At 33.0% G+C, this 22,163-nt stretch overlaps 1 protein-coding gene across 1 annotated transcript; it reads left to right on the plus strand.

Annotated features, from left to right (window-relative positions):
* The first annotated feature begins 4,212 nt into the window (after nt 1-4,212).
* LOC126745347 (uncharacterized) lies at nt 4,213-21,088 on the plus strand. Its single transcript, XM_050453140.1, has 4 exons — nt 4,213-4,262; nt 4,312-5,689; nt 8,020-9,845; nt 17,552-21,088. Exons 2-4 carry the CDS (start codon nt 4,313-4,315, stop codon nt 19,893-19,895), a joined length of 5,547 nt encoding a protein of 1,848 aa, XP_050309097.1. The 5' UTR covers nt 4,213-4,262; nt 4,312; the 3' UTR covers nt 19,896-21,088.
* Nucleotides 21,089-22,163: the final 1,075 nt, after the last annotated feature.

Here is a 22,163-nt window from a genome sequence, read left to right on the forward strand (position 1 = left end):
AAAAACTAGACAAATTTTTGAGTGAAAAAAAAAATTTTTTTTTAAAAAAACGATTTTTTTTTGGAAATTAATAAATTGCCTATAAAGCTTTAAAAAAGTCTTATGAAATTTTTTTAAAAAATGTATCAGAAAAAAGTTACACCCAACTTTTGCCAAAAAAGTCTTCCTCAAAAAATCCAAAGGGGTACCCATGGAAAACGGTTCATAATTTTGGTTTTTATTTTTTTTCTGGAAAACTATTGGACGGAGAAAAAAATTAATAAAACAAAAGTTGTTCGGAATGTCAATGCGCATCAGATGCAATAAAAGAAATATTTTTACGTCCAATAGTTTTCCAGAAAATTGGGAAAAACTTGTTAGGAGTTTTTCCTCATTTTCTCAAAAACTATTGAAAATCTGAAAAATTTTCTTTTAGCACTGGAATCCCAGTTAAAAATAAAACAAATCATAAAGAATAATATTTAGCCGTAAATCGAAAAATAAAAGAGTTATGGAATATTTTTGAAAAACTAGACAAATTTTTGAGTGAAAAAAAATTTTTTTTTTTGAAAAAAACGATTTTTTCTTGGAAATTAATAAATTGCCTATAAAGCTTTAAAAAAGTCTTATGAAATTTTTTTAAAAAATGTATCAGAAAAAAGTTACACGCAACTTTTGCCAAAAAAGTCTTCCTCAAAAAATCCAAAGGGGTACCCATGGAAAACGGTTCATAATTTTGGTTTTTATTTTTTTTCTGGAAAACTATTGGACGGAGAAAAAAATTAATAAAACAAAAGTTGTTCGGAATGTCAATGCGCATCAGATGCAATAAAAAAATTATTTTTACCTCCAATAGTTTTCCAGAAAATTGGAAAAGACTTCTTAGAAGTTTTTCCTCATTTTCTCAAAAACTATTAAAAATTCGGCAAATTTTCTTTTAGCACTGAAATCCCGGTTAAAAATAAAACAAATCATAAAGAATAACATTTGGCCGTAAAACGAGAAATAAAAAAGTTATGGAAGTTTTTTGAAAAACTGGATAAATTTTTGAGTGAAAAATTATTTTTTTTTTAAAATTGATTTTTTTTTGGAAATTAATAAATTGACTAAAAAGCTTTAAAAAAGTCTTATGAATTTTTTTTGAAAAATGTTGCAGAAAAAAGTTACACCCAATTTAGCCAAAAAAGTCTTCTTCAAACAATCCAAAGGGGTACCCATGGAAAACGGTTCATAATTTTGGTTCTAATTTTTTTTCTGGAAAACTGTTGGATCAAGAAAAAAATTATTAGAACAAAAGTTGTTGGGAATGTCAATGCGCATCAGATGCAATAAAAAAATTATTTTTACCTCCAATAGTTTTCCAGAAAATTAGGAAAAACCTCTTAGGAGTTTTTCCTCATTTTCTCAAAAACTATTGGAAATCTGGAAATTTTTCTTTTAGCACTGGAATCCCAGTTAAAAATAAAACAAATCATAAAGAATAATATTTAGCCGTAAATCGAAAAATAAAAGAGTTATGGAAGATTTTTGAAAAACTAGACAAATTTTTGAGTGAAAAAAAAATTTTTTTGAAAAAAACGATTTTTTTTTTGGAAATTAATAAATTGCCTATAAAGCTTTCAAAATGTCTTATGAATTTTTTTTGAAAAATGTAGCAGAAGAAAGTTACACCCAATTTTGCCAAAAAAGTCTTCCTCAAAAAATCCAAAGGGGTACCCATGGAAAAATGTTCATAATTTCGGTTTTTATTTTTTTTCTGGAAAATTATTGGACGGAGAAAAAAATTAATAAAACAAAAGTTGTTTGGAATGTCAATGCGCATCAGATGCAATAAAAAAATTATTTTTACCTCCAATAGTTTTCCAGAAAATTAGGAAAAACCTCTTAGGAGTTTTTCCTCATTTTCTCAAAAACTATTGGAAATCTGGAAATTTTTCTTTTAGCGTTGGAATCCCAGTTAAAAATAAAACAAATCATAAAGAATAATATTTAGCCGTAAATCGAAAAATAAAAGAGTTATGGAAGATTTTTGAAAAACTAAATAAATTTTTGAGTGAAAAATTTTAAAAAAAAATTTTTACGAAAAAAAAGATTTTTTTTTTTTTTAAATTAATAAATTGACTAAAATGCTTTAAAAAAGTCTTATAAATTTTTTTAAAAAAATGTATCAGAAAAAAGTTATACCCAACTTTTTCAAAAAAAGTCTTCCTCAAAAAATCCAAAGGGGTTCCCGTGGAAAACGGTTCATAATTTTGGTTTTTATTTTTTTTCTGGAAAACTATTGGATCAAGAAAAAAATTGATAGAACAAAAGTTGTTCGGAATATCAATGCGCATCAGATGCAATAAAAAAATAATTTTTACCTCCAATAGTTTTCCAGAAAATTGGAAAAGACTCCTTAGAAGTTTTTCCTCATTTTCTCAAAAACTATTAAAAATTCGGCAAATTTTCTTTTAGCACTGAAATCCCGGTTAAAAATAAAACAAATCATAAAGAATAACATTTGGCCGTAAAACGAGAAATAAAAAAGTTATGGAAGTTTTTTGAAAAACTGGATAAATTTTTGAGTGAAAAATTATTTTTTTTTTAAAATTGATTTTTTTTTGGAAATTAATAAATTGACTAAAAAGCTTTAAAAAAGTCTTATGAATTTTTTTTGAAAAATGTTGCAGAAAAAAGTTACACCCAATTTAGCCAAAAAAGTCTTCTTCAAACAATCCAAAGGGGTACCCATGGAAAACGGTTCATAATTTTGGTTCTAATTTTTTTTCTGGAAAACTGTTGGATCAAGAAAAAAATTATTAGAACAAAAGTTGTTGGGAATGTCAATGCGCATCAGATGCAATAAAAAAATTATTTTTACCTCCAATAGTTTTCCAGAAAATTAGGAAAAACCTCTTAGGAGTTTTTCCTCATTTTCTCAAAAACTATTGGAAATCTGGAAATTTTTCTTTTAGCACTGGAATCCCAGTTAAAAATAAAACAAATCATAAAGAATAATATTTAGCCGTAAATCGAAAAATAAAAGAGTTATGGAAGATTTTTGAAAAACTAGACAAATTTTTGAGTGAAAAAAAAATTTTTTTGAAAAAAACGATTTTTTTTTTGGAAATTAATAAATTGCCTATAAAGCTTTCAAAATGTCTTATGAATTTTTTTTGAAAAATGTAGCAGAAGAAAGTTACACCCAATTTTGCCAAAAAAGTCTTCCTCAAAAAATCCAAAGGGGTACCCATGGAAAAATGTTCATAATTTCGGTTTTTATTTTTTTTCTGGAAAATTATTGGACGGAGAAAAAAATTAATAAAACAAAAGTTGTTTGGAATGTCAATGCGCATCAGATGCAATAAAAAAATTATTTTTACCTCCAATAGTTTTCCAGAAAATTAGGAAAAACCTCTTAGGAGTTTTTCCTCATTTTCTCAAAAACTATTGGAAATCTGGAAATTTTTCTTTTAGCGTTGGAATCCCAGTTAAAAATAAAACAAATCATAAAGAATAATATTTAGCCGTAAATCGAAAAATAAAAGAGTTATGGAAGATTTTTGAAAAACTAAATAAATTTTTGAGTGAAAAATTTTAAAAAAAAATTTTTACGAAAAAAAAGATTTTTTTTTTTTTTAAATTAATAAATTGACTAAAATGCTTTAAAAAAGTCTTATAAATTTTTTTAAAAAAATGTATCAGAAAAAAGTTATACCCAACTTTTTCAAAAAAAGTCTTCCTCAAAAAATCCAAAGGGGTTCCCGTGGAAAACGGTTCATAATTTTGGTTTTTATTTTTTTTCTGGAAAACTATTGGATCAAGAAAAAAATTGATAGAACAAAAGTTGTTCGGAATATCAATGCGCATCAGATGCAATAAAAAAATAATTTTTACCTCCAATAGTTTTCCAGAAAATTGGAAAAGACTCCTTAGGAGTGTTTCCTCATTTTCTCAAAAACTATTGGAAATCTGAAAAGCATTAAATACTTGAGTGAAAAATTTCACATATTTTTTTAAAAAAATTGATCACCAGTAAGCAATTTGTAAGTGATTAAAAAAAATATTCCGGCGCCTTCGCCTTTCTCTTTTAAACTTGAAAGTTTACAAGTAATTCCCCATATAAGTAAAAAAACGACGATCGCTTTAAACGTCACAAATAAATGTATTATTCATTCCTATAAAAGATAATATGAAAATGTATTCATCGATAACGAATTTATCGTATCAGTGAATCATATAAGATATTGCTTCAAATTTATTAGTTGCAACGTTTTTGTTTGCTCAGTACCTTGCCAGAAGTAAGTAACTTATTTAATATTTATCCTCTTTTAAGGACCTAACTTTTAGCATGAATAAATCATTATACGAGGCCCTCAGATCCAATGATCCCGAAACAATTTCGAAACTACTTGAAACTGCTTCGCTTTCCGCTATTTCAAGCGTCTACAACCAAGTGCAACTCAGGAACGTTCCTTTGTTGCCAGAAGTGCAACTGCTAGTGGAATCCCATTTGATAAATCGACAATTTATGCAAAAGAAATCATCATTACTGGTTAACCAACATTCGAATTTCGAAATAGTTAAAAACCATTTGGAATTTTTATGTGAGTTGATTAAAAAGTTTCTGGAAACTCATAAAGTTGTTTCGGAGATGCAGGTTTTATATCACTTGAGGCATATTGCTCAACATATGACGGTTGTGAAGAGGGAGCTCGATTTTAGTTATAAACTATTACCTTGGGAGGAAATTCAGTTTTATATATGCCTGTATTTGTTTAACGAGCAGAACCACGAAAGCACCGATGCTATTTTCAAGTTTTTTATTAATAAGGCAACGGTTTGTAAGTATTTAAACTTATTTTGGCACGAACTGTGCAAACTAAAAAGTGAATTTACTGAGAAGGATTTAGAAGCAAAAAAAGTCGTGCTAAGTCGGATTGCAATGAGGGAATCGATTCTTGCTAAATGCGTCCAGTTTAAGGATCTTCTGGATGATTTTCTATTAGTGCGAGATATATATTCCTTAAATAAAATAACCCGTTACATTAATAAAGCTTTAGAGGTTGATGTGAATGAACACGGAACTGTAGCCTACTTAGTGATAGAGCGAGCTCTTCAAGTCGCAGGTGAATATTTAAAAAACACAGCAGATTCGCCGAACCTTTCCGAACATTTGTACAAATACTTGCTGAGATGTTCGCCAAGGAATTTGAAAAATATACTTGTTAACGTAAGGAACATGTTGTCCCATAGCTTCTCTTTAAACAGGAAAATCAACATCGAAGAATCCGAGTTCTTTATTAAAATACAACATGACTTGAAAAAAATCAAAAATGATATTTTATACGTTTTGTATGTGCAAAAAATTGGAATTCTCAGGACGTTTTTGACCAGGTTATTAAAATTTGAACATTTCGAGCGATTGGGTTCTATTGAGACCTTAAATAGCGTACACGAAGTGGAAGGTTTTGACGCTTCAGATTTCCAAAGGACCAAGGAACTTATTACGGTTTTCTGCGAACAGGTGCTCGAAGATAGTGATGAAGATGCCGACATGATCAATGAAATATTCGATTCTCTGAAGAAATACGAACATAAAAATGTCAGTATTAGTACGACGTATTTAACAACTATTAAGGAAATCTCGGACCTGTTTAATGCTCATCAAGATTTTAAGACGATTAGGAGAATCATTAGGACGCACTTAAGCATGCTCTCGACACAAGTAAGCATTATTAAATTAATTCCTATTTTTAGTTGCGATTAGGAGCGATCATACATTTGAGCTTACTGGAGTATAATGATGTACATTAAAAAATTATTGCTACCAAAGAATACAATAATCTCTTATTAGTATAATAACTAATATTATATAATTACGTTAGTATATGTTTTTGCTTCTACAAAAAGTGACCTTATAATGAATTTGAGTGAAATTAAATTTTTGTAATAATGCCCCATATTTTACAAATTTTTCCCTTATTTTAATGGTTTTTACTCTATATGCCTAAAAGGTCCACTTTTGAATATTCTACCGCATTTCACCTCTCAAGAACACTCTGGATCATTATGAAATTATACTTTTCTTACATATTTATCAACTCTACAGACGAGAGAGATGATTTCATAATGATCGTCAAAGATTCATGGGACTCAGATCGGTTTCTATGCATAAAAAGGGGTTAAAAGTCCACTTTTGTACTTTCTACCGCCTCTCACCTCTCAAGAACACTCTGGATCATTATCGAATTATACTTTTCTTACGTATTTATCAATTCTACAGACGGGAGAGAAGATTTCATAACGATCGTCAAAGATTCATGGGACTCAGATCGGTTTATATGCATAAAAAGAGGTAAAAAGTCCACTTTTTCACTTTCTACCGCATCTCACCTCTTAAGAACACTTTGGATCATTATGAAATTATACTTTTCTTACGTATTTATCAATTCTACAGACGGGAGAGAAAATTTCATAACGATCGTCAAAGATTCATGGGACTCAGATCGGTTTATATGCATAAAAAGGGGTAAAAAGTCCACTTTTTCACTTTCTACCGCATCTCACCTCTTAAGAACACTTTGGATCATTATGAAATTATACTTTTCTTACGTATTTATCAATTCTACAGACGGGAGAGAAAATTTCATAACGATCGTCAAAGATTCATGGGACTCAGATTGGTTTATATTCATAAAAAGGGGTAAAAAGTCCACTTTTGTACTTTCTACCGCATCTCACCTCTCAAGAACACTCTGGATCATTATGAAATTATACTTTTCTTACGTATTTATCAACTCTACAGACGGGAGAGATGATTTCATAATGATCGTCAAAGATTCATGGGACTCAGAGCGGTTTATATGCATAAAAAGGGGTTAAAAGTCCACTTTTGTACTTTCTACCGCATCTCACCTCTCAAGAACACTCTGGATCATTATGAAATTATACTTTTCTTACGTATTTATCAACTCTACAGACGGGAGAGAAGATTTCATAACGATCGTCAAAGATTCATGGGACTCAGAGCGGTTTATATGCATAAAAAGGGGTTAAAAGTCCACTTTTGTACTTTCTACCGCATCTCACCTCTAAAGAACACTCTGGATCATTATGAAATTATAGTTTTCTCACTTAGTTATGAACTTTACAGACGTGAGAGAAGATTTCATAACGATCGTCAAAGATTCATGGGACTCAGAGCGGTTTATATTCATAAAAAGGGGTAAAAAGTCCACTTTTGTACTTTCTACCGCATCTCACCTCTCAAGAACACTCTGGATCATTATGAAATTATACTTTTCTCACGTATTTATCAACTCTACAGACGGGAGAGAAGATTTCATAACGATCGTCAAAGATTCATGGGACTCAGAGCGGTTTATATGCATAAAAAGGGGTTAAAAGTCCACTTTTGTACTTTCTACCGCATCTCACCTCTCAGGAATACTCTGAATCATTATGAAATTATACTTTTCTCACTTAGTTATGAACTTTACAGACGTGAGAGAAGATTTCATAACGATCGTCAAAGATTCATGGGACTCAGAGCGGTTTATATGCATAAAAAGGGGTAAAAAGTCCACTTTTGTACTTTCTACCGCATCTCACCTTTCAAGAACACTCTGGATCATTATGGAATTATACTTTTCTTATGTATTTATCCATTCTACAAACGAAAGAGAAGATTTCATAACAATCGTCAAAGATTCATGGGACTCAGATCGGTTTATATGCATAAAAAGGGGTAAAAAGTCCACTTTTGTACTTTCTACCGCATCTCACCTCTCAAGAACACTCTGGATCATTATGGAATTATACTTTTCTTATGTAATTGTGAACCTTACAGACGGGAGAGAATTTTGAATATTTGAAATTTCAAGCATTCCAAGCACTTTTCCAGGTTTTTAACAAAATTTTGATAGTTCGAAATTTTGAAAACTTCAAGGATTTTTTTTACCCAAGAAATCCTTGGTATCTTTAAAATTTAAATCACGTATGAAGGCTCTTAATCCATTTTTTTAATGCCTACTAAGTCAAACTGTATCGTTTCAGGAACCTCATAATCTATATCAAGAAGTCTTCCTAAAAATCCGTCAGGTAGCAGACAATTTCAAAAAGAGACGAAACTACGACCCGGACGATTTTAAGAGCCCCGACGACAAATCGATCAACATAAACGGGATACTCAACGAAATTTACAATTACATCAGGTGGAGGCTACCCAAGATCAAATGGATGGAAGTGATGGAGAGCACGTTAGTTTTTAAGGAGGAAAAGGAGGAAAAATTAGTGCAAGTAGAACATATACTGCGACTAGTGCAAGAAAAGACCTTAAATCAAGACATAGAATTAGCTATAGTTAAATCCAAGGAAGTTCACGAGGCGAAATCTTCACTGATGGCTTATGAAGGGTTAAACGTCGTGCAGTTCAAGGAAAACTTGGAAAAATTAAATTTGCCCCCCAAAAGACAGGAAGAAATTTTGCAGCAGCACGCCAAAAATAAACGCGATAAAATTTTAACGGCAATCAAAAAGGTAAACGACAGTTATGGCACCCTATTGAAAAACCTCCCTGATATGTTTCCCACGCAAAAATACACGCAAGTTATTATTGAATTTTTTAAAGGTCTTCAACTGAAAAAGACTCTGCTTAGTAAAGCGACTGAGGCCGTCCAGTTAGTGATCGAGGATCAGGTTAAACAGTGTTACAATGCAAGATTAAATGCTTTAGAAATCCTATTAATAAATCAACCGAATGAGTTAGATATGATTGCCTTAGAGATGCTTATACTGGACTTACTCGAAGTATTAGAAAATCTAAAATTACTACATGACAATAGGACGTTACTTGCCGAGGAACCAGTTATCTTGATGGGCAAACAAATGCGAAACATCACCACACATGGGGACCTTCTAATGGACATTTTACCCGGAAACATTGTGCACTCGATGATGTGTCATGGCAAAAAACTGCTTGAAATCGGGTTAAATATATTAGAATTAACCGATGTAACTATTGGATTAAAAATCCATAATCCCGGTTTTAATTATAAAGAGCATTTTGATAAAAGTATTGCGGTTGTTGCTAATCAGGCCAAGCTGTTTGAGGCAGCGGAATCCGGAGATACTGAGGCTTTTAACGAGGCTCTACGACAAGGAGCAGACCCTTTGGGTTTAGATTTTAAGAAACGCCGTATAAGGGATGTTGCAAATATTTGCCAAAGTCAGACAATGTTAAGAGAAAAGAATACAAGTGAAGTACTCTTCGATTGTATCAGACTCGGTTTGCTGGACACAGTAAAATATTTCTTCAATTACAAAAGCGAGTTGTTCAATGACCACTTGACTGAGGCACTGGAATTGGCTACGAAATACGGTCATCTGCACATTATCTCATATCTTTTGCAAATATTTCATAACCGGATTGACACAGAACTCTTATTACGGACAGCGTCGGTGTATGGCCAATGCGAAATAGTGCGAGCACTAAGCAGTAATGAGAACCTCAAGGATCTGATGCATTTAGCAGCGAAACACGGACACGATGATCTAATAACCTTTTTCCTCATTAACAAGAACATCGATCCGAACCTCACTGATAACGAAATGCGTACACCTCTTCACTGGGCTTCATACAACAATCACACGAATGTAGGTGAGGTGCTGTTGCTTTCGAAAAAGTGCAACGTGAATCTACAAGACAACCAAGGGATGACCTCACTACATTTGGCCATACGAAACGGATGCCTCGATATGTTTGATAAATTAATAAATTTAGGCCAGGCGGATTTAGGTGTGAAAACTTTCAAAGGGGACACCGTGCTACATTTGGCCGCACAAAATGGTTCTTGTGAGTTAATTGAGGCGTTAGTTCAAAGGTAGGGTTACTTTTAGCTTCCTATGTTAAGCCTTTTGGCTGTATCAGTTTTTTTAGTATTATGGTAAACTTGCACATCATTTATTTAAGCGTTGCATTTGCAACCAATTTATTTTGAATCTTAATTAAAAGATGAACTTTCGCAGCTCATATATAGGCCGTCAAAAAGTTTCTGTTGGCTTATTTTAAGGAGTAGGTTATCTAGCGATTAAAATTAAAAGCGTTCGCTTAAAATTATATTACAGGATGAAACAAATATAATAAATAACACAAGAAAAACAATCCTGATTTTTTTGGTCTATATGTATCATTTTGGAAAACAGGGATTTTGCAGAAGAATTTCTTACTGGTAAGTTGTGTGGGGTGGGTGGGGGGCTAAGGGTAGGATAAATGAAAAACGTTTTTATTGCATAAAATAATTGTATTAAAAGAAAAAGAAAATGTATATTAAATAATTTACTCTCTCAGGTTACAGAAAATTAACTATAATTTAAATTATTCTACAGAGTGTCCATTTATAAACTGACACATTTTAACTGCCTGTAAGTCGAGAATGAAAAATGAAAACAATGTGCGGTTTTCACAGAACTTCATAAATATTTTTAAAGTTTTTTTTTGACAGTGTTGCCAAGTTTCAAAATTTACCTGAAATAGGAGGAAAAAAAATGATGATTTTCAAAAGCCGATTTCTCAAAAATTTTAAATGTAACACCCTGTACTTTTTAATTTCACATTAAAGCCTGTTAAATCCCCTTTCCGAAAATGTATAAATTGTCTTAAATTCATAATTTTTTTTTTTATAATTAAGTTTAAATCCTACAAAATTCAAACTTTCCAAAAAATAGAAAATCGGGCCCTTGAAAAAAGATATTTAATGTGCAAAACACTACTAGATCTTTTTAGAAATGAGCCGAATACCAATTTAATAATGTCTGATGAGGCAACATTTCACATCAGTGGTCGAATAAATAAGCATAACTGCCGAATTTGGGGAAATGAAAATCCTCGAGTGTATAACAAATTTGAAAGAGATTCTCCTAAGCTGAATGTTTGGTGTGCAGTATAGAAAATTAAAATTTATGGGCCATTTTTTTTTCAAGAAGCAACAGTGAATGGAAACAATTACACAGATATGTTGGAAACATTTTTTTATCCTCAACTTCAGCAGGATGGAATTTTAGACACGGTCTACTTCCAGCAAGACGGCGCACCACCACACTTCTCCAGGGTCGCAAGGGATTCCTTAGATATTACTTTTGGAAACAGATGGATAGGGCGAGCAGGTCCAATCGAGTGGGCACCTTATTTTCCCGATCTAACCATTCCAGATTCTTGTATATGGGGATATGTAAAAGACGTTGCTACAATCCAACCCCAAGAAATTTGGATGAACTGCGCAACAACATAGTAAACGTTTTTAACCAAATTATACCGCGAATGCTACAAAACGCCAGCAACTTATTTCTCCGTCTACATTTGTGTTCCGAGAAAAATGGGGGTCATATTCACCAGCTAATTTATTAGTTATAAATTAAAATTAATTTCTTCAATTGTTGTTAAAATTGTTATAAATAGTTGTAATTTAATACATAGAATAAATACTTTTTATAGACATGGCAATAGCGCAAATTATTTAATTATGATCATGCTAAAGCGATACATAGGCAATTACCAGAAAATGTTCATCAATCGACAATCACCGAATATGTATTCTAGGAAAAATTTCAAAAAGATGTCATTTACTAAAATTAGCTCTGTAAAAAAAAATAATGAATTTAAGACAATTTATACATTTTCGGAAAGGGAATTTAACAGGCTTTCATGTGAAATTAAAAAGTACAGGGTGTTACATTTAAAATTTTTGAGAAATCGGCCTTTGAAAATCTTCAATTTTTTTCTCCTATTTCAGGCCAATTTTGAAACTTGGCACTACTGTCAAAAAAAACTTTAAAAATATTGATGAGGTTCTGTGAAAACCGCACATTGTTGTCATTTTTCGTTCTCGACTTATAAGCAGTTAAAATGTGTCAGTTTATAAATGGACACCCTGTATAGTAATCTTTATATATAGTGCTTTCATTTCAAAACGATGCACCCATAATAACTTTCTAAAATAAAAAAAAAAACATTAAATTAGATATGCAGGGGGACATTTAATTATGCATTTACTGAAGTTATGTCAATCACCTCCTCACCTCCAGCTAACCTCACTTTAATATGTCAAACGAGAATCCCAATCGTGTGATACATCATAGTAAGCAGCGTAAAATTCTCTATTCAACGGTACCAAAAAAAAAATTAAATCGGTAAATGTGTAAGCAAATAGTTAGCGAAAATGTCTAGAAATAATGAATACTTTTAGTGTGGTACCTACATCATTTTAAAATTCTTACATTTTTTATAATAGATCATCAAAAAAAAAATACAAGCATTTTAGAAATTAAAATGTGTGGTAACAAACAGTACATTTAGGGATAATGAAAATCCGCATGTTTTTCGGGAACGCCACACCCAATATCCCCAAAAAAATAAATGTTTGGGCAGGAATTTATGGGAATGAATTATTCGAGCCATTTTTTTTGGAAGAAAATTTGACTGGCGAAATTTATTTAAACCTTTTAGAAAATGCAATATACCCTTCCATCATCCAATCTATGGAAAATCAAGTAGATCAACATGGTGCTATATTATTGAATGAAAATAATATATGTTTTCAGCAGGATGGAGCTCCCGCGCACTACACTTTAGTAGTTCGAGGGTGGCTTGATGAAAATTTTCGAGAAAAGTGGATTGGCAGACGTGGTGCAATCGAATGGCCTGCGCGGTCTCCGGACCTAACCCCACTAGACTTTTTTCTTTGGGGCTACTTAAAAAGCAAAGTTTATAAAACCCCACCTGAGAGTATTGAGAATTTAAAAAATAGAATATTTCAAGAATGCAGAGAAATTAGCGGGCAGACCCTTGACAATGTTCGTAAGGAGTTTGAAAATAGGCTTTTTCATTGTCTTGCTAATAACGGCGCGCATTTTGAATATTTAATAAAATAAATTTGTTAAACTAATTAAATTTGTTTTTCTACCCTACCGATTTACGTTTTAATTGCTTCTTGGTCAATCAATTTTATTTTTTTTTACAACCATTGATAGCATAATGAATGCCCTTTAAAATAATGTATCACACCATGGGGTAGCCAATTGACATACCAAAGTTTGGCGTAAATAAAATATTCATTATTTCTAGACATTTTCGCTAACTATTTGCTTACACATTTACCGATTTCATTTTTTTTTTGGTACCGTTGAATAGAGAATTTTACGCTGCTTACTATGATGTATCACACGATGGGAATTCTCATTTGACATATTGTCAAACGAAGATAATTCATTAAAAAACATTTTAAATTTTATTTTATTAATATAAAAATCACTTAAAAATATTCGTTCGGTATACCAGGTCATTTACCCAAAAATTGTGTACGTAACAATTTCCTGATTGCATGATGAAATAACCAAGTCATTTCCATCGTAAAAAGATTGCAAAAGTACTTTGTCGACAGAACGATGGTTTGGAAAAAACCGGAAATTCTGCTGACAAAGAAAATTAACACTAGGGTACGACGAACGAAATTTGGCAGAGTTACGACCGGGTCTCAGGCAAGAAGAGGTAACCGAAAGCAGTGCGGAAAAGCTTTGTGAAATGTTTGCTCTAAGAATAATAATAATGTAAGTACAACATTTTATCACATCGAAGAAGATCACAATTATTGTCACTTTATTAAATTACGTAACATTACTTTCACTTTAATTATAGAATTCGCTACATATTCCCATGTACTTAAATTATTAATCCTGTTATGTCGATCTTAGTTTATCTCTTGTCAAATTAGCTCTTTTATTTGGGTAACTCTACTTAAATCGTTATAATTATATTTTGCTGTCAATACAAGGTATTTAGTAAACTATATATTTTGTTTCGATGCTAAAGCGTACCTTAAGGTCCCAGTTACATACAATGTATGTAAGCGTCACACGGCCTTGTCCTAGACCGGGCCAACCCCCGGTGTGACAATATTAAAGTGAGGTGAGGAGGTGATTGACAGAACTTCAGTAAATGCATAATTAAACGTCCACCTGTATATCTAATTTGACGCGTTTTTTTTTTACGAAAGTTATTAAGGGTGGATCGTTTTGAAATGAAAGCATTGCATAATCACTTATATACAGCATGGAAAATTTGCTATGCTTTTTATCGAATCAATCTTTTTGAATGGTATTTTTTTTGAACTTTTTTAATAAATTACAAAGTTTTCCCTCTAAGGCAGTCAGTATATGCAAAAAATTGTTTTTCATTAACCTTACCCTTGCCCCCCCACCCACCCCACACAGCTTACCAGTAAGAAATTATTTTCAAAAATCATTGTTTTCCAATACAATACGCATGCATAACAGCTGTTTTCGTTGTTAATATCTAATCTAATGACACAATTTCTTTATTCAAACTTGATATAATTATATTTACGTATAATAATAAATATTTAAAACAAAAACAGTGAATTTTTCAAAAAATTTCTTACTGGTAAACTATGTGGGGTGGGTGGGGGGCTAAGGGTAGGATATATGAAAAACATTTTTATTGCATAAAATAGTTGCTTTAAAAGAAAAAAAAATATATTAAATAATTTACTCTCTCAGGTTACAGAAAATTTACTATAATTTAAATTATTCTATAGTAATCTTTATTTATTTTTTACTTATACACAGCATGGAAAGCTTGCTATACTTTTTATCAAATCAATCTTTTTGAAAGGTATTTTTTTGAACTTCCTTACTAAATTACAAAGTTTTTTTTTTAAGGCAGTCAATATATGCAAAAAAACCGTTTCATTAAACTTACCCTTGACCCCCCACCCACCCCACATCACTTACCAGTAAGAAATTCTTCGGCAAAATCCCTGTTTTTCAAAATAATACGCTTGAATAACAACTGGTTTCGCCGTTAATATTCAATTTTCACACACACAGTGTGTTTATTATATAAATTGATATAATTATATTTACGTATATTAATAAATATTTAAAACAAAAACAGTGAATTTTTCAAAAAATTTCTTACTGGTAAACTGTGTGGGGTGGGTGGGGGGTGTAAGGGTAGTGTTCATGAAAAACGTTTTTATTGCATGAAATAATTGCCTTAAAAAAAAAAATTAATATATAAAATAACTTATGCTCTCAGGTTATAGAAACTTAACTTCAATTTTTTATTAATCTTACCCTTGCCCCCCCACCCACCCCACACAACTTACCAGTAACAAATTATTTTGACAAATCATCGTTTTCCAAAACAATACGCATGAGTAACAGCTGGTTTCGTCGTTAATATCTATTGAATATAACACAGTTTGTTTATTTAAATTTTAAAGAAATATCGGCAGTTTTAGATGATAGGATCCAAAAATGTTGTTTGATCTTCAAGGTGACCACTCACTTCAAAGTCCAATATTTCAAAAACTAGTTGAAATATTCTCATGAAACAAACAGCATAATATTCAACAGAATATTGCTTACAAATCTTCTTTATAGTGTAATCTGGTCCGAGGAATAGTTTTAGAACTATTGGCAGGTTCTGGTGATAGTGCACAATAATGATGTTTGATCCTCAAGGTGACCACTCACTTTAAAGTCCAATATCTAAAAAATTACTGGGAATATTCTCATGAAACAAAAAACGTGTTATTTAGGAGAATATTCTTTATAAATGTTTTGTACGGTATCAACTAGGAAAAGAAATAGTTAAAGAATTATCGGCACTTTTAGATGATAGAATCCAAAAATCTTGTTTGATCTTTAAAGTGACCACATACTTTAGAGTCCAATATCTCAAAAACTAGTCGGAATATCTTCATGAAATAAGAAGTATGATATTTGAGAGAACATTCTTTAAAAATGTTCCTTATGATGTAACCTGATCCAAGGAATAAGTAGAGAGTTATCGACAGTTTTCGGTGATAGTGCCCAAGAATGATGTTTGATCCTTAAGGTGGCCACTCACTTCAAAGTCCAATATCTCAAAGACTACTAGGAATATTCTCACCAAACAAAAAGTATATACTTCTTGAGAATATTCTTTATAGATGTTTATCATAAAGTAAATTAAATAAAGGAATAATTGAAGAACTATTGGCATTTTTAAGTGATAATGCCCAAAAACGATGTTCGCTCTTCAAGGTGACCACTCACTTTAAAGTCCAATATTTCAAAAACTACTGGGAATATTTTTAATAGATGTTCCTTATAAAGTAAATTAAATCAAGAAATAATTGAATAAGTATCGGCACTTTTAGATGATAATCTCCAAGAACAACGTTCGTTCTTCAAGGTGACCACTCACTTCAAAGTTCAATATTTCAAAAACCAGTTGGAATATTCTCATGAAACAAAAAACGAATGTTCTTAACAAATATTCCTCATTGCGTAATTTAGTCCAAGGAATACCCAAAAAGTTATCGGCAGTTTTAGATGATAGGATCCAAAAATATTGTTTGATCTATAAGGTGACCACTTACTTTAGGGTCCAATATCTCAAAAACTAGTCGGAATATTCTCATGAAATAAAAATAATATTATTCAGAATAATATTCTTTACCTTAAATTGAAGTAGAATTACCTTGAAATTCCTTATGAAACCAAAAAATAATTAAAAGAATTATCAGCACTTTTAAATGATAGCGGCCTAAAGCGACGTTTACTCTTCAAGGTGACCACTACATCTGAAAAACTACTGAGAATATTCTCTTGAGGCAAAAGGCTTGATATTAAGAAGAATATTCCCTACAAATATTCCTTACGGTGTAATCCAGTCCGAGGAACATTTGAAGAACTATTAGAAGTTTTAGGTGATGATGTAGTTTGATCTTTAAGGTGACCATTCAATATAAAGTCCAATATCTCAAAAACTAGTGGGAATATTCTCGTAAAATAAAAAGGATATTATTCAGTAAAATATTCTTTATAAATGTTTCTTATAGTGCAGTCTAGTCTAACAAACAGTTTCCGAACTATTGGCATTTTTAGATGCCAATGTCCAAGAGCGATGTTTGACCTTAAAGGTGACCACTTACTTTAAAGTCCAATATCTCAGAAACTAGTGGGAATCTTTTCATGAAATAAAAAGCAAAATATTCAGGAGATTGTTTTTTAAGAAATTTTTTTAATAGCATAAACTAGGGAAAACTTTTTTAACATTTATCGGCATTTTTAGATGATAGGGTCCAAGAATGTTTTTTGATCTTCAAAGTGAGATGATAACATAGAGAAAAAATTTATATGATCGATTTTAATTGTGACAACGGCATTACTGCTTTGAGCCCATTTGTTGGTCAAAGAGCCTGTTGCAATAGAGAACGTTACGTGATATTTAGATGTCCTTGAAAAATTCAAATCCAAGGTCACCGTTCTTTTATTTACGCATCATTAGCATAGTAGCATTTATCATATTATAAGGTCAGCGCCTCTATTGGGACTTCCTTTTATAAAGGTATTTTTACTTGTCAAGGTAATAAAATTTGTCGTTCTTTTGTCGACAAAAAAAGACCTTGTAAATGAACCTCAAGAGCATTGTTTGGTATCACTTGATAGTAAGAGTGATAGCATGGCGGGAATAAAAGATGATAAATTTTAACTTTTAAGGAAATTAATAATTTTTTTTTAGGTATAATATAGACGTGGACATTCTCAACGCGAATGAAGAAACCCCTTTAATCCTCGCCGCATTTAATGGACATCACGAAGCGGTCGAGTGTTTACTGAAAAACGGAGCTGAGCCGAATCATCAGAACCGCAGCAAAAATGAGATCCAAGATTCCGCGATGAGTCTGGCAGCGGCACAAGGAAACATCGAAATCGTGCAGCGTCTAATTAACCACAAGGCGAACATCGACATTGAAGATCAGAAGGGTTGGAGACCGTTACACGTTGTAGCTCAGAACGGATACGTTGACCTTTTAGACTTGTTTCTGACTCATAAAGTTGATATTCATGCCAAATATAAACCGGGGGCGACCGCTTTACATGCGGCAGTTCGTAACGAGCATGAAGACATCGTGAAAAAATTGATAGACAAGGGTGCGGATGCCACAGCGTTCGTGCTGGATTTGAACGTTTTGCGTGTGGCGGCTTTAGTTGGAAACGAGCAGATCGCTTCGATTTTATTGGCTAAAGGGGTCCAAATAGACGATATGGGGTCTGATCTGGTGACCCCATTGCACGCGGCAACTTGGAAGGGTCATAAACGCTTGGTGGAGCTGTTTTTACGCGAAAAAGCCAAAGTGAACGCTCAAACGATTGAAAAATGGTCTGCGATACATTTCGCTGCCAAATTCGGTTTCCACGAGATCGCTCGCGTTTTGTTGGCTAATGGTTCAGATCCACTTGTAACAATCGATACTGGATGCAACGCGTTCCATATCGCTTGCGGCGAGGGCCACGTGGAAGTTATGCAACTTTTGTTGCAATACAATGTTGATGTAAACGTGCGATGCTCCGTTAAAAACTCAACTGGGTTGCACTGGGCTTGTGCCAATAGCAGACTTGCGGTTGTGGAACTGTTGCTCCTAAATAATGCTGACGTGAATATTGTTACGACTGAAAACAGCACTATGCTGCATGAATTATGTGCTCAAAAACATTATAACTCTTATTCAGTCCCGATTGCTAAAGCCCTTATTAGCCAAGGAGTCCCAATTAACGCCAAAGACATCAAAGGGGCAACTCCGCTACATCTCGCTTCAATCAATGGCAATCTGGCCCTTGTCCAAAAATTATTAGACAACGATGCGGACATAAATGAGGAAACTGAAACTAGATCAGCATTAAACCTTGCAGTGGCTATGGGGCATGCTGAAGTGGTTCAGTTGCTTTTAGAGCACGGTGCCCAAGTGAATAACTTCACCATTTATAAAAGAACTTGTCTTCATATTGCAGCGGAAAAACGTTGCAAGGATATTGTGCAACATTTGCTCAGATACAACGCAAACGTGAATGTTGCCGACGGTAATTTAATGACACCGTTACATTGGGCCGTACAAACGGGTGCCGAGGATGTCGTTAAATTACTCTTAGATGCGGCAAATGCGCGTGACATAAGATTTAGATTGCCTTTGGATATCGCGTTTGAACATAATCATGAATCAATTGCGCTCACTCTCATTCAAGTCACCACTATTAGAAACTCCGAAAATCATTATTTACGTATGGCATGTCAAAAAGGTATGAATGAGGTGGTTGAAATGTTACTGCAACAACACGCTTGTGATGTTAATGAGAGTGATGTTGCAACAAAAAATAACCCTTTATTGGAGGCTCTCCTTAATGGTCACAGTCCTATTGCAGATATTTTACTAAAAAATGGGGCCAGTGTGAACGTTTCTACCCCCCAAGGGTTGACGCCTCTACACTTGGCTGCCGCTCAAGGTTTCGCCCAAACCACTTTGGATTTGATCAAATTGAAGGCGTCTGTAGATGCCCTGACATGCCAACAAGAGACTCCTTTATATTATGCTTCGCTACAAGGATTTGACAACATTGTAGACACTCTTGTTAGTCACGGGGCTGATGTACACATTGCCACATCTCCAGATGGTTTTACTGCCTTAAGTGTCGCAGCCGAAAAGGGGCATTTACAAATAATCAAGAACCTTATACAACATGGAGCTGATGTGAATATTACGAATGCCGAAATGTTCTCTCCGTTGCACATAGCAACTCTTTTTAACCACGTTGATTGTGTTGGTTTTTTATTAAATAATGGTGCGAATATCAGGGGCATCACGAGGAAAGAATATAGTGCACTGCATATAGCTGCTTTAAATGGTTGTTTGGAGATAGTGCAGTTGGTGCTTTCTAGAATAGAAGGTGATGATGAGCTGATTTATTATCTTAATGAGGATGGAGATACCGCGTTAGATTTGGCTTTGAAAGGAGAGCACTCAGAAGTTGTCAGTATTCTTATTGAAGTTATAACGAGAAATGTTGAAAATGGCTTAGAATTAGATTGAATTTGACCAGGGTTACCTATTTTATTGAATATTACGTACTCTATTTCGTAACTTTTAGATGATAATGTCCAAGAACAACGTTCGCTCTTCAAGGTGACCACTTACTTCAAAGTCCAATATTTCAAAAACTAGTTGAATTATTCTCATGAAACAAAAAGCATAATATTCAAGAGAATAGTATTTACGAATCTTCTTTATGGTGTAATCTGGTCCGAGGAACAGTTTTAGAACTACTGATAGGTTCAGGTAATAATGCACAGTAATGATGTTTGATCTTCAAGATGACCACTCAAAGTACAATATCTCAAAAACTGGTGGGAATATTCTCACGAAACAAAAAGCATGATATTTAGATTCATAATCTTTTTAAATGTTCCTTATGAAGTCAATTAAGTCATGAAATAATTAAAGACTTACCAATACTTACTACGTAATTATTACTACGTAAATTATAATGCTCAAAAACGTCGTTCAGCCTTTAAAGTGGCCACTCACTTCAAAGTCCAATATCTCAAAAACTACTGGAAATATTCTCACGAAACAAGAAGTATATTATTCTTGAGAATATTCTTTATAGATGTTCTTTATGAAGTAAATTAAATCAAGGAATAATTAAATAAACATCGTCACTTTTAGATAATAGTTTCCAAAGACAACGTTTGCTCTTCAAGGTGATCATTCACTTCGAAGTCCAATATCTTATAAACTACTGAAAATATTCTCATATGATGAGCTGATTTATTATCTTAATGAGGAAAGAGATACCGCGTTAGATTTGGCTTTGAAAGGAGAGCATCCGGAAGTTGTCAGTATTCTTATTGAAGTTATGACGAGAAATGTTGAAAATGGCTTAGAATTAGATTGAATTTGACCAGGGTTACCTATTTGGTTGAGTATTACGTACTCTATTTTTGAGTCAGAAAAGACAATAAACTTTTCACGTATTTAGAAGAAAAATGTTCTAAATGAATTATTCTTCAGATTTTTTATTTTTCGAGCTTGGATTTTTTATCGAACTTTTATTTTGATTCTTTTGGTTACTCATATGGCTGTACTCTGGTGCACACAACAATGTAGTGCCAAATGGAGCTCCAGATTTGGGTGCAGCAGCAAATGTAGTTTCTAGATTATCGGAGATAATTCCCAAGCACAAGAATCATATCCTTTATTTTGACAACTATTATACCACATTGCCACTTATGGTGTTTCTTTACAGTAAAGGAATATATTCATTGGGTACGTTGCGCGTAAATCGCATAGCAAGCTGCAAACTACCTAGTGATAAAGATATCGCAAATGACCCTCGTGGATATTCGACAGAATTTGTGGGTTCAATTCACGGTGTAGATTTATCGACAACCCTTTGGAAAGACAACAAATGCGTACGACTAGCTTCAACTTACGTAGGTGTTCTTCCATTCAAGACCGATAAAATTTGTGGCACTGACAGTACACCAAAAAAGGCACTCCGTTACGATCGTACACAGAAAAAAAGGATTGAAGTTGATTGCCCTACCATAATTCAAGAATATAATGCTCATATGGGAGGCGTCGACTCGATGGATAGTCTTTTGGGAAGGTATCATATAAGAATGAAGACAAACAAATGGACTAGTCGATTTTTTTATCATATGATAGATTTGGCCATGGTCAATGCTTATTTGTTGCACAAACGAATAAATGGTAGTTCAAAAGGCTCAAACGTAAAGCTACCTGCATTTCGAAGAGATGTTGCAGCTATGCTCTGCTCGTTTGGCAAAACTAATTGTGACAAGAAATCAGTTGGCAGACCACGACCACGATGCAGTTCCTAAAAGAATGGGCAAAAAAGCATACCTGCCTTTAAAAGATGTGAGATTTGACCGTTATGGCCATTTTCCTGAGTGGCTGGATAGATCTGGAAAACGTCAATGTAAGCTTCCAGGCTGCAAATCAGAAACGCAATGTACTTGCTTGAAGTGTAAAATCAATTTATGTTGCAGTGCATCTAAAAACTGTTTTTCTGTTTTCCATAAACGATAAAATAGTAATATTATAAGTGTCATAAAATAACATAGATATAATAAAATATTTAACCAAATGTATTGCTTATTTTATTTCAACATGGGTATTTTTTTTTTTGGAATTAGGTGCCCAAGTCCGCCTTAAGGCACAAGTGTCTACGTAACAACTTTTCCGATGGAGCGCACTGTTTCGCCCCATCGCCTGATCGCCCCGTGGCCCCGTCGATTTATTTAAATATGTACTTGCACTTATATTATCCTGTAT

This window comes from Anthonomus grandis, chromosome 15 (genome assembly GCF_022605725.1).
Source record: "Anthonomus grandis grandis chromosome 15, icAntGran1.3, whole genome shotgun sequence".
Lineage (NCBI taxonomy): Eukaryota > Metazoa > Arthropoda > Insecta > Coleoptera > Curculionidae > Anthonomus > Anthonomus grandis.

What these genes read in the sequence shown, in the direction of transcription:
- LOC126745347 (XM_050453140.1), top strand. Translation starts at nt 4,313, where the DNA reads ATGAATAAATCATTATACGAGGCCCTCAGATCCAATGATCCCGAAACA. An exon ending in TAAGCATGCTCTCGACACAA is followed by an intron (nt 5,690 to 8,019) that starts GTAAGCATTATT and finishes GTATCGTTTCAG; the next exon opens with GAACCTCATAATCTATATCA. An exon ending in ATTGAGGCGTTAGTTCAAAG is followed by an intron (nt 9,846 to 17,551) that starts GTAGGGTTACTT and finishes ATTTTTTTTTAG; the next exon opens with GTATAATATAGACGTGGACA.